The 11779-nt window shown below is 42.4% G+C and overlaps 1 protein-coding gene across 1 annotated transcript in view; it reads left to right on the top strand.

The window, feature by feature from the left end:
• Positions 1 to 226: 226 nt before the first annotated feature.
• Positions 227 to 11779, top strand: part of creb5b (cAMP responsive element binding protein 5b) — a 63444-nt gene continuing 51891 nt past the window's right edge. Inside the window, exons 1-3 of the mRNA XM_084336705.1 lie at positions 227 to 298; positions 5474 to 5571; positions 9472 to 9589. Coding sequence (XP_084192831.1) covers positions 245 to 298; positions 5474 to 5571; positions 9472 to 9589 — 270 coding nt within the window. The 5' untranslated portion in view covers positions 227 to 244. The remainder of the gene's footprint in view (positions 299 to 5473; positions 5572 to 9471; positions 9590 to 11779) is intronic.

The following is an 11779-nucleotide window of genomic DNA, read 5'->3' on the forward strand; positions in this document are numbered from 1 at the left end:
TAGATTACTGCCTGGCGGGAGCGAAGGCCTGTGTGTTTACTACGACTGAAAATAACCACACGGCTGCTATTTCTGTTTCCAGGTGCGGTGGCCGGGTTCCGTCTAGAATGACACAATGAGAGAAGTGTTTTTTGTCTCCATGCTTTGCACTGCGCTGGCGGGTAAAAGCCAAGTCATTCACCTCCCCCTCCTCCTTTTCCTTCTGCTCTATTGTTTGTAGTTTTATGAGGAGTCGGCAGGAGTGATGAACTCAGAGCAGGAAAGGCCGTTCGTGTGCATCGCCCCTGGCTGCTCTCAGGTGAGTGTGGCAGGGAAGGGACGCCGCTGAACGGGGCATGTGTGTGCTTGTGTGTGTATTTGCTTGTGTGCGACGTGCGAGTATGCATGTACGTGTGTACGTGTGTACGTGTGTACGTGTGTACGTGTGTACGTGTGTACGTGTGTACGTGTGTATGTGTGTATGTGTGTACAATGGTATGTGTGTACGTGTGTACATGTGTGCAGTATGTGTGTACGTGTGTACGTGTGTACAATGGTATGTGTGTACGTGTGTATGTGTGCACGTGTGTATGTGTGTACGTGACGTGTGTATGTGTGTATGTGTGTGTACGTGTGTACAGTATGTGTGTATGTGTGTACGTGTGTATGTGTGTACGTGTGTACGTGTGTATGTGTGTACAGTATGTGTGTATGTGTGTATGTGTGTATGTGTGTACGTGTGTATGTGTGTACGTGTGTACGTGTGTGTGCAGTGTTGGGGAGTAGCGACTGCATGTACTTCCAATTACTAGTTTAACTACGTTTTGCAGTAGTTTAAAGGCACCGTAAGTGGTATTTTCTTTGTTAATATAAGTGGTCTACGTGTTAAAATAATAGCTCTACATTCCGACAGCCATCACTGATATCGTGTTTATACTAGTGTTTGGTCAGAAACGTTGGTCTCCCAGTTCCTCTGCTCTGAAAAATGTATCCCCAATTTGACCAATCAGGAGAGAGAACTCCACACTGACAAAAAATAAGAAATAAAAACAAACGTGCTTGAAACAAGCAAAATAATCTGCCAGCGAATTTGGCTTGGTAAGATTTCTTGAAATAAGTAAAAGATAACTAGGGTTCTCTCTCCTTATTGGATTAAGTGGGAACAGGATACCAGAAAATTTATTTTGTGTTTACTGCAGAGCAGAGGGACTAGGAGACCCATGTTACTGACCAAATACTTTATATCAGTGATGATGACTGTTGGAATGTAGAGCTATTTAACCCTTATTTTAACAGGAAAATACCACTTACAGCACCTTTAACTACGTTCAAATCTCAGTCGCTTTTCCGGTAGTCAAATAGGAACTACGCCACTATTTAGGAACTCACACATGTTATTCCTATGGTCCAAGACAGTCCAAAAAATATCAACCAACATGAACAACTCCCTCAGATCCAAGACCTAGTGTTAAAACTATGTGATGTCATCAAGTATAAAGTCTGAAGCTGTTTAACGCATTGGGAAAGACGTGGTGACACTGAGAACACCCAGAGGAACGTTCTGAATATTTGGGTAAATTTTCTTCTTCTGAGAACTGAGAATAAATCTCATTTGGGTATAAAACAGAAAACAAAACGTTCTGTGGGTCCTCACACAAATGAGTGTCCTATTCATTGTCTATGGAGCTCAGCTCCAGACGTTATACCTGATGACATCACACGTTTGAGTCTCAGTGCTCTGGTTTCTGGCTTCGGGAGAGAGTAGCTCATGTTCACAGATATTGATTGAACTTTCCTAGGCTATGGAAATAATAACGTGTTGGCATTTTGGTTAATTTAGGTGCTGTTCGTGTGGTTTAGGTAGTACTTTAGGTAATTACAAACTACACATTTCCCTACACATTTAGCATTTTCCTGATTCCACCTCGACAACTGCTCCCTGTGACACCCTCGGGGGTTGCCTATACGTGAGGATCGGGCCTGCCCCTGTCGCTAGGGTTGAGCGATATGGCCTAAAAATAAAATCTCAGATTTTTTCACACCACATCCGATTTTAATCGATTTTTTTCTCTTAAAAACTAGAAACGCCAAGGAAATCATTAAAATAAGCTTTGTTTTTATTTGACACAAAATGAATTTCCCTATTGGGATTGAAGTGCAAACCTAACTTTCACCAATCTTCACTTACATTTTTTTATTATAATATATATATAAAAGGTTACTCTTTATCAAACAAAGATGAATGTCCCTATTGCGATTAATAGTGCAATAACTTGCTTTTTCACCAAACTTCACTTAAAACAAACAAGAATGAATTTCCCTATTGGGATTAATAAAGTGCAAATCTAACTTTCACCAAACATCACTTTTTGTAAAATAAAAGGTGACTCTTGAATTTTTTATTATTTTTTTAATCGATTTTCATTTGAAAAAAGCATCCTAAATCATGAATTCGAATGAATCGATTAAATTGATTAATCGCCCAGCCCTACCTGTCGCTAAATCAAACACACCCACATTTCACCAAGGCCGTAGGTTTGGTTTCAACAGGGGGGGGCACTTTATCAACACTTTCAGTGCCGACCATTAACATGGTAAAACGTGGTTGAATGCCGGCACCCACTTCAATGATAGCGTTGTGAACGCATAATCTCTGTCTTAAATTATGGCTATGTGTCTAATCTGCCCGTTGTTTATCAATGACTTGTTTGCAGTCAACATTGTCAAAACGGATTGTTTTTTAATCGCTTCATTTCCGTTTTATAGCATTTTGAAAAGCCCTCGTTTTCAAGGAAAATATAAAGATTCCGTGATAATCTGCATTTACTGGAATATTCTGGCATACACAAAAACGTTGTAATTTTTCTGCCTATTTATGAATCGTTTTCAAATAAACGCTAGATTATCGATAGTATATGTGTACTTATGCACGCTATAGAAGCGGGCTGAAATATCGATTATCTTATTTCCTGATCGCACACACACACACACACACACACACGCTGATATCTCTGTGAAAAAAGCTCTGATTATCCCAAGACTGGTAAAATAGATTCCTTACCTCAGATCAGATGTTATCCAAAAAGATTATTCCAATTCCTAATCGCCATTCCAAGTATCGATCGCGCTTATTGATTCAGCGTTGGGTGCTGGAAATACATAATCCACGCTGTTCTGATGGTCGGCGATCACAATGGATTCTTCAGTTTGCTTGACGGAAAAGTAAAATGAGGAGCACCAATTTGGGCCTTTTCTGCATCAATTCATGGTGGAAATGTCTTTATTTGTGTAAAGGAAAAGACAACATTCAGGTACCCGCTGACACAAATATAGTGGAATATACTGCACATTCAAAACACATCACCCATGTTTTGTGTAGTCTTTTTCAGAATAATGTACATATCAACAACACATCTTGACAAAATCACAAGAAAGGATATACAGGTTCTTTGAGGGGGACTCTTCTCAATATTGAGGGGGACCCCTCAACCCCCCCTAAAACTACACCTATGTCATTCACTCTGTATTATTCAGTTTTACAGTAACTCAGTTGCTGCTCTGTGTAACTATGAGATCCCAGACTCCGATTGTGATAATTTCCCGCGATATAATTTGGATGTAGTTGTTTTACAGACTACATTTCTTTGAAAGCAGTTCAGATTTAGCTACTTTTAATTTGGTAAACCTGGTAAACTACTCTCCCCCCCGCTCTCTCTCTCTCTCTCTCTCTCTCTCTCTCTCTCTCTCTCTCTCTCTCTCTCTCTCTCTCTCTCTCTCTCTCTCTCTCTCTCTTCGCTCCTGGGGGGTCATCGAAACTAAGCAGGCTGTTCTCTGTCCTCGCTCCAACGGTGGTGGAACGATCTCCCCACCACAGTCAGGACAGCTGAAACCCGCCATCAACTAAAAACACACTTTTCAATCAATATCTAAATTAAAAATGAAATAAATAATACAAATAAAAAAACAAACCATTCATCTTACTGTCTTTTACAACTATGTACCATACTATTAAGTCTATACTACGATCTCCTATGTACTATGCTACTATGCCTATAACTCCCTACTATGCTAATATGCCTAATGCCTATACTACTATGCACTCAAGAGTATAGCACTCAAGTTTGACACTGCTAGAGGAACAACACCACTTACCCTTAACCAGCAGAGGTGCACTCCTCCTGCTGACTTGTTGTACACTATTTGTTAGTCGCTTTGGATTGTATTGTAAATGAAAATAATGTAAATGCATGTGTGTGTGTGTGTGTGTGTGTGTGTGTGTGTGTACATGCATGTACTGTATGTGTGTGCGTGTGTGCGCACGCACGTGTATGTATGCATGTGAGTTAGGGCTGCACGATTAATCGATTTTAAATCGAAATCGCGATTTGGAATGATGCAATTATCAAATCAATTTTTTTTTTTAATTTTTTTTTTTAATTATTATTATTATTATTATTTTTATTTAACCAGGAAGTCCCATTGAGATACAAGATCAGTTTGGGAGAGGGAGGTAAGGGGTTTTAGATTGTGTGTTGTGAAGTTTAGACTTCAGAGAGGGAGAGTAAAGTACAGAAAAAAAGGTACCGTTGGGTACCGGTATCGATTCCCAGGTAAAAAGAAAAATGTTCAGGCTCGGTCTCCCGAAAAGACCCATGCGTAGGCCAGATGCAAGCCGCATTTTACAATAAACATCTGTGGGGCTGCTTAAAAAAATATATAATTATAATCGCAAATTTATAAATTTATATTTGTCAGAAAAATCGCAATTAGATTATTTCCCAAAATCGTGCAGCCCTAATGTGAGTGTATGTATGCATGTGTGTGTGCGTGTGTGCGTGTGTGTGTGTGTGTGTAATATGAACAGCAGGATGTAGAGGAGGCCTATAGAGTTGGTTACCTCACACATGAGGGAGGAACAGAATAGCATAGACTTGAGTGAAACATGAACTGTAAATAAAGGTGCTTTTTTGCTGCAGGTGTAAAAAACTCCAAAAGGAAGAAAATAAATGGTTATGAAGTCAACACTGAGCCTGTCAGTCCTTTGTGAGGACGCACTAAAGAGCTGGAGAAAATATGGTCCGTTTGCATTGTGTTATTTCGGTTTAAGGCCTTAAGGTAGGCATCCAATTGAAGACATTATAATGAGCTTATAGCACATTGGTTTCCCCTTTGTACAGATGAATGGGATTCTTTGTGATTTGCGGTTTTTATTCATCAGTAGCGACTTAAAGATAGACGTCCGATTGATGACATTATAATAGGCTTATAGAACATGCATTTCCCTTTTGTATATATTGTTGTAATTCCTTCCATGCTCGGAGCTGATTTCTTTCTTTTAAAGTTTTTTATTAATTGCTAGCCACTTGTGGAGGGCATTCAATTGATGCCATTATAATGGGCTTTATAAAACATATTTCCCTTTCATACTGTTGTAATTGTTTCCATGCTTGGAGCTGAGTTTTTGTGTTTTCTTCTTTTGTTATTTATTCAACAGCGCTTCCCCACTGAGGACCATCTAATGATACACAGACACAAGCATGAGATGACCCTGAAGTTCTCTTCCATAAAGAATGATAACATGCTATCAGGTGAGTGAGCTACAGCTTCTTCACTTTCTACACTACACTAGCGAGCGGGTACACAGTGAGGTACACAGTGAGGTACACAACGAGGTACACAGTGAGGTACACAACGAGGTACACAGTGAGGTACACAGTGAGGTACACAGTGAGGTACACAACGAGGTACACAGTGAGGTACACAGTGAGGTACACAACGAGGTACACAGTGAGGTACACAGTGAGGTACACAGTGAGGTACACAGTGAGGTACACAACGAGGTACACAGTGAGGTACACAGTGAGGTACACAGTGAGGTACACAGTGAGGTACACAGTGAGGTACACAACGAGGTACACAGTGAGGTACACAGTGAGGTACACAGTGAGGTACACAACGAGGTACACAGTGAGGTACACAACGAGGTACACAGTGAGGTACACAGTGAGGTACACAGTGAGGTACACAGTGAGGTACACAGTGAGGTACACAGTGAGGTACACAGTGAGGTACACAGTGAGGTACACAGTGAGGTACACAACGAGGTACACAGTGAGGTACACAACGAGGTACACAGTGAGGTACACAGTGAGGTACACAACGAGGTACACAGTGAGGTACACAGTGAGGTACACAACGAGGTACACAACGAGGTACACAGTGAGGTACACAGTGAGGTACACAGTGAGGTACACAGTGAGGTACACAGTGAGGTACACAACGAGGTACACAACGAGGTACACAGTGAGGTACACAACGAGGTACACAGTGAGGTACACAGTGAGGTACACAGTGAGGTACACAACGAGGTACACAACGAGGTACACAGTGAGGTACACAGTGAGGTACACAGTGAGGTACACAACGAGGTACACAGTGAGGTACACAGTGAGGTACACAGTGAGGTACACAGTGAGGTACACAGTGAGGTACACAGTGAGGTACACAGTGAGGTACACAACGAGGTACACAGTGAGGTACACAGTGAGGTACACAACAAGGTACACAACAAGGTACACAACGAGGTACACAATGAGATACACAGCAGGGGACGTGTGGGTGGCTTGCAGGTGTGCAGCACTCCATTGCGTCATCCACTCAGACGGACCTGTCTGCATTCAGGAAAGTTTATGGCGCATCTGTCTGTACCAGTTGTTTACAGTAACGTAAATCATATGATTGACGTTACACACACACAGGCACAGAGACAGAAACCTTTACTTTGTCCAGTTCTTCGGCTGAGCAGGAGTTCCAACTTCACGTTCACAGTGGGTCCCGCTCATCAGGATAGAGACACTGACATACGAGCAGAGAAATTAACATGCTGTTGTCCCGCAGGTTATGATTAATGTTTCGTCAGAGATAACATTCCTCTGCCTCGCCGCTTCGTGTAGTCGACTTCCTGCCATCATCGGAGCTCTCATTAGTCTTGCTCTGACAGTGAGGGGGGAGGGTGGAATGGGGGTTGGGGGGGGGGGGGGGGGGGGGTTGATGGGTAGTTTGCCAAGACTTCTGCCGTTTGGAGGGCGGGAGCGACTGGGTGTGGCTCAGGTGAAACATTGATCTACACTTCAAAGAAACGTCCAATATAGATTGTGTACAGCACCTGTAAGTGTCATCCCAAGGCCAGCCCATAACTCCATTACAGTGTGTTTGTGTGTGTGTGTGTATATTGAGTTTATGTTTGTGTGTATTGTGTTTATGTGTGTGTGTGTGTGTGTTTGTGTGTGTATTGTGTTTATGTGTGTGCGTGTGTGTTTATATGTGTGTTTGTTTGTTTGTGTGTATTGTGTTTATGTGTGTGTGTTGTGTGTGTGTGTATGTGTATTTCTTTGTGTGTGTGTGTGTGTGTGTGTGTGTGTGTGTGTGTGTGTGTGTGTGTGTGTGCGTTGTGTATGTGTGTGTGTATATTTCTTTGTGTGCGTGTATTTCTTTGTGTGTGTGTGTGTTGCTACTCTACGCCGCTGAGATTGTGTCTTCTTTATTATTTACACTCCGCGGACAGCGGCTCGTGTTTCTGGGCCGAGTGTCCTTCGTTAGCCCTCGTCGTCTGAGTTACCGTACCAACCGCTGTCTCTTATGGAGACCTTGGACCCTGAGGCTGGAAACAAGTCAACGGTCATAAGTCACACAGCTGTTAGAACCCCCAGTGGGGGTTAGCGTAACTTAAGCTTGTCACTAAAAGAGATTTAAATTGTCTCCCCTTTACCTTTTTTGTAGCGTAACTGTAAACCTAAAGCTTATCCCTTGTTAGTATCTGGTTCATTGCTAACGTTCGGATTGAGTTCAGCAGCGCCTCTAGACTGAGAGTTGACGTCGCCCCCGTGGCTGCCTTTTCCTTTAGATTAGATTAGATTAGATTCAAATGTATTGTCATTATACATTACAACAAAAATAAGTTTGGCATCCAACCGGAGTGCAAATGTAACAGTAAAGTGCAATAGTGATATACAACGTACAGGTAATTAAACTGGGTACAAAATATACAAATGAGTACTACTGAGTGTAGTGCTAATCAAATGTATGTACAGAGTTGTAGTATAATACATTAAGACAGTATGACTGCTACTGGCCAGCAGCGTAACTAGTAAGAGTAGGATATGTACAGATATAGATATAGTAAAGGACTATGTGCAGATGTACAGACAGGTGAGGATAGGTATATATGCGATGAGAATAAATATATATATGTTATATACAGCATTATTGTACAGAGCTATAGGTTATATGCAGGTGTACATGCAAGTATATAGAGGAGTTATGCAGGTATATTCAGACAAATATGGGTATATACTGTATATATGCGGTAAATATAAAGATATAAATGTAAATATGCAGTATATACAGCACTGTTGTACATGCTATCACACAGAGTATAATGGGTAGACACTACAGTGAAAGCAGTAGGTAGTAAAAACACTCACCTTAACACTCACTTTAGACACTTTAACACTACATTATATTTATCTATTATTAAAGAGATTTGCACTACATTCATACCTCATTTGCATTTGCCCCTTACCTTATAGTTTTGTACCTCATTTTCTGCATTGTACCTCACTGTTTACTCATTTTACTCACTGTACTTAGATTGTACCTAGGTTGTACTTTAGATTGTATATTGTACTGTATATTGTATATTCCTCTTTACTTACTTTTTTACTTACTTACTTTTTTTTTTTACTGTATGAAGCACACCTTCAGGGGCTCATACAGAACCAAGCATTTCACCGTAAAGTACGTGTATTTTATTGTGACAATTAATAAACAAACTTGAAACTTGAAACTAGTAGGTCCTTTTATTAGGTAACGTTAGTCGGTCCTTTATTAACGGAGTTCTCAGCGTCCCGGTGGGGAAAACAGTATTTTAGTGCTAAACTATATTTTGTTCGCTCACTGGGTCGTGATGAAAGTCGAGTCAATCCCCAGTCTAGCCAGTATGGATAAACAGACCACGAAATATGCTTTTAGCCTTTCAAATTGACTTGATCCTAAAATCACCTTTGACTGTCTGAAACCCGATCTGCGCTCAACCCCCCCCCCCCCCCCCCCCCCCCTGAAGTCGAGGGCTGAATGCCACGGCTTTCACTGTGAGCCGAACAAATGAGACCCCCACTCTGTAGGATGAGACCCCCACTCTGTAGGTGGGATCTGGACTGTGTTAACTGGAATGGGTCTGTCTAAGCTTGTATCTCGTATCTCAACAATACGGGCGGGATGCCTCCCTAACCACTTCAAGTGTACGTTGTGTGTCATTACCCTTCTTTATTCTCACGTGCCGCTGTTTTCCCCTGTACAATTTTCCTGTCAGCAAATCCGTGCCGTGGGTACAGCTCGACAAACTCTTGCTTGCAGACGCTAGTGTCTTGTCGGTAGTTAGTTGTTTTTCTTTCTAAAGCTGAACTTGTCTGTCTCCCTTGGATTCCAGACCAGACCACCCACTCCCACACGCTTCCTGAAGAACTGCGAGGAGGTGGGGCTCTTCAGTGAGCTGGACTGCTCCATCGAGCAGGAGTTTCGCAAGGCCCAGGAGGAAGAAGACAATAAACAGGTAACAACAAACACTAAACACTAAGTAGTAGAGCAGAGGCCCAGGAGGAAGAAGACAATAAACAGGTAACAACAAACACTAAACACTAAGTAGTAGAGCGGAGGCCCAGGAGGAAGAAGACAATAAACAGGTAACAACAAACACTAAACACTAAGTAGTAGAGCGGAGGCCCAGGAGGAAGAAGACAATAAACAGGTAACAACAAACACTAAACACTAAGTAGTAGAGCGGAGGTCCAGGAGGAAGAAGACAATAAACAGGTAACAACAAACACTAAACACTAAGTAGTGGAGCGGAGGTCCAGGAGGAAGAAGACAATAAACAGGTAACAAACAAACACTAAACACTAAGTAGTAGAGCAGAGGCCCAGGAGGAAGAAGACAATAAACAGGTAACAACAAACACTAAACACTAAGTAGTGGAGCGGAGGCCCAGGAGGAAGAAGACAATAAACAGGTAACAACAAACACTAAACACTAAGTAGTGGAGCGGAGGCCCAGGAGGAAGAAGACAATAAACAGGTAACAACAAACACTAAACACTAAGTAGTAGAGCGGAGGCCCAGGAGGAAGAAGACAATAAACAGGTAACAACAAACACTAAACACTAAGTAGTAGAGCAGAGGCCCAGGAGGAAGAAGACAATAAACAGGTAACAACTAACACTAAACACTAAGTAGTAGAGCGGAGGCCCAGGAGGAAGAAGACAATAAACAGGTAGAGTAACAACAAACACTAAACACTAAGTAGTAGAGCAGAGGCCAGGAGGAAGAAGACAATAAACAGGTAGAGTAACAACAAACACTAAACACTAAGTAGTAGAGCGGAGGCCCAGGAGGAAGAAGACAATAAACAGGTGACAACAAACACAGTCTTGGACTTCCTAATGGGCAGACCCCAGGTGGTGAGAGCAGGCAACTGCACCTCCTCATCCATCATCCTCAACATAGGGGCCCCCCAGGGCTGTGTTCTGAGTCCCCTCCTCTACCCCTGTACTCCCTGACTGTGTGGCTCAGCGGAACAACAACACAATCATAAAATTTTCTGATGACACAGTAGTGGTGGGCCTGATCTCTGCAAACGACGAGAGGGCCTACCTGGAAGAGGTCAAGGTCCTGGCGGGATGGTGCCAAGAGAACTGCCTCTCCCTGAACGTCAGCAAAACAAAGGAGATGATTGTGGACTTCAGGAGGTCGGGGGTCAGGGACTACAGCCCCCTCAGCATCGACGGGGCACCGGTTGAGAGAGTGAACAGTTTTAAGTACCTCGGAGCCCACATATCCGAGGACTTGACATGGACCACACACATTGACAGTGTTGTGAAGAAGGCACGGCAACGCCTCTACTTCCTCAGACGCCTAAGGAAGTTCCAAGTCAGTCAGAAGATCCTTAAGAACTTCTACTCATGTACAATAGATAGCATCCTGACTGGCAATATCACCTCCTGGTTTGGGAATAGCACTGCACAAGACCGTAGCAGACTACAGAGAGTGGCCCGTTCAGCTGAGCGCACAATTGGAGGGGGGCTTCCCACTCTCCAGAACATTTACAACAAGCGGTGCAGGGGTAAGGCTAAGAGAATTATCAAGGACTCGAGCCACCCAAACAACTGCCTCTTTGAACTGCTGCGGTCAGGCAAGCGATACCGGAGTCTCATGGCAAGCACAGAAAGACTCAGAAGAAGCTTCTATCCCCAGGCCATCAGGTTGCTCAACGAACATTAACACTATACAACAACCATCAAATTGCACTCACAGCACACACATCCGCCACACACGCACTTTAAACAATCAACCCACTGCAGCACCCACTCTACACACTTTAGAACACCTAGACACACTTTATATTTATTGGCAAATAATTTGCACTACAACCCATACCTCAGGACACCTTACTGTAAATTGTAAATTGTACCTAAATTGTACCTCATCCCAATTTCTGCTCTGCACTATAGTATATTGTATATTAGTATATTGCATAGTATATTGTATGGTAACTCAGTTACTGCTATCCTGCATTGAACATTGTACACATGTACATACTGAACACTTGTGTCTACGTACGCGCCTTCTATTTTTTTACTTTTACTTGCTATACTTATTTAATTTCAATACTTATCATTTGTCTAGCACGTCTCTGGAGCGTAACAGAAAGAAGCATTTTGTATATAAAGTATTCTGTACTTCTGTAT

Source organism: Notolepis coatsorum (genome assembly GCF_963971535.1).
Source record: "Notolepis coatsorum genome assembly, chromosome: 19".
Taxonomy (NCBI): Eukaryota; Metazoa; Chordata; class Actinopteri; order Aulopiformes; family Paralepididae; genus Notolepis; species Notolepis coatsorum.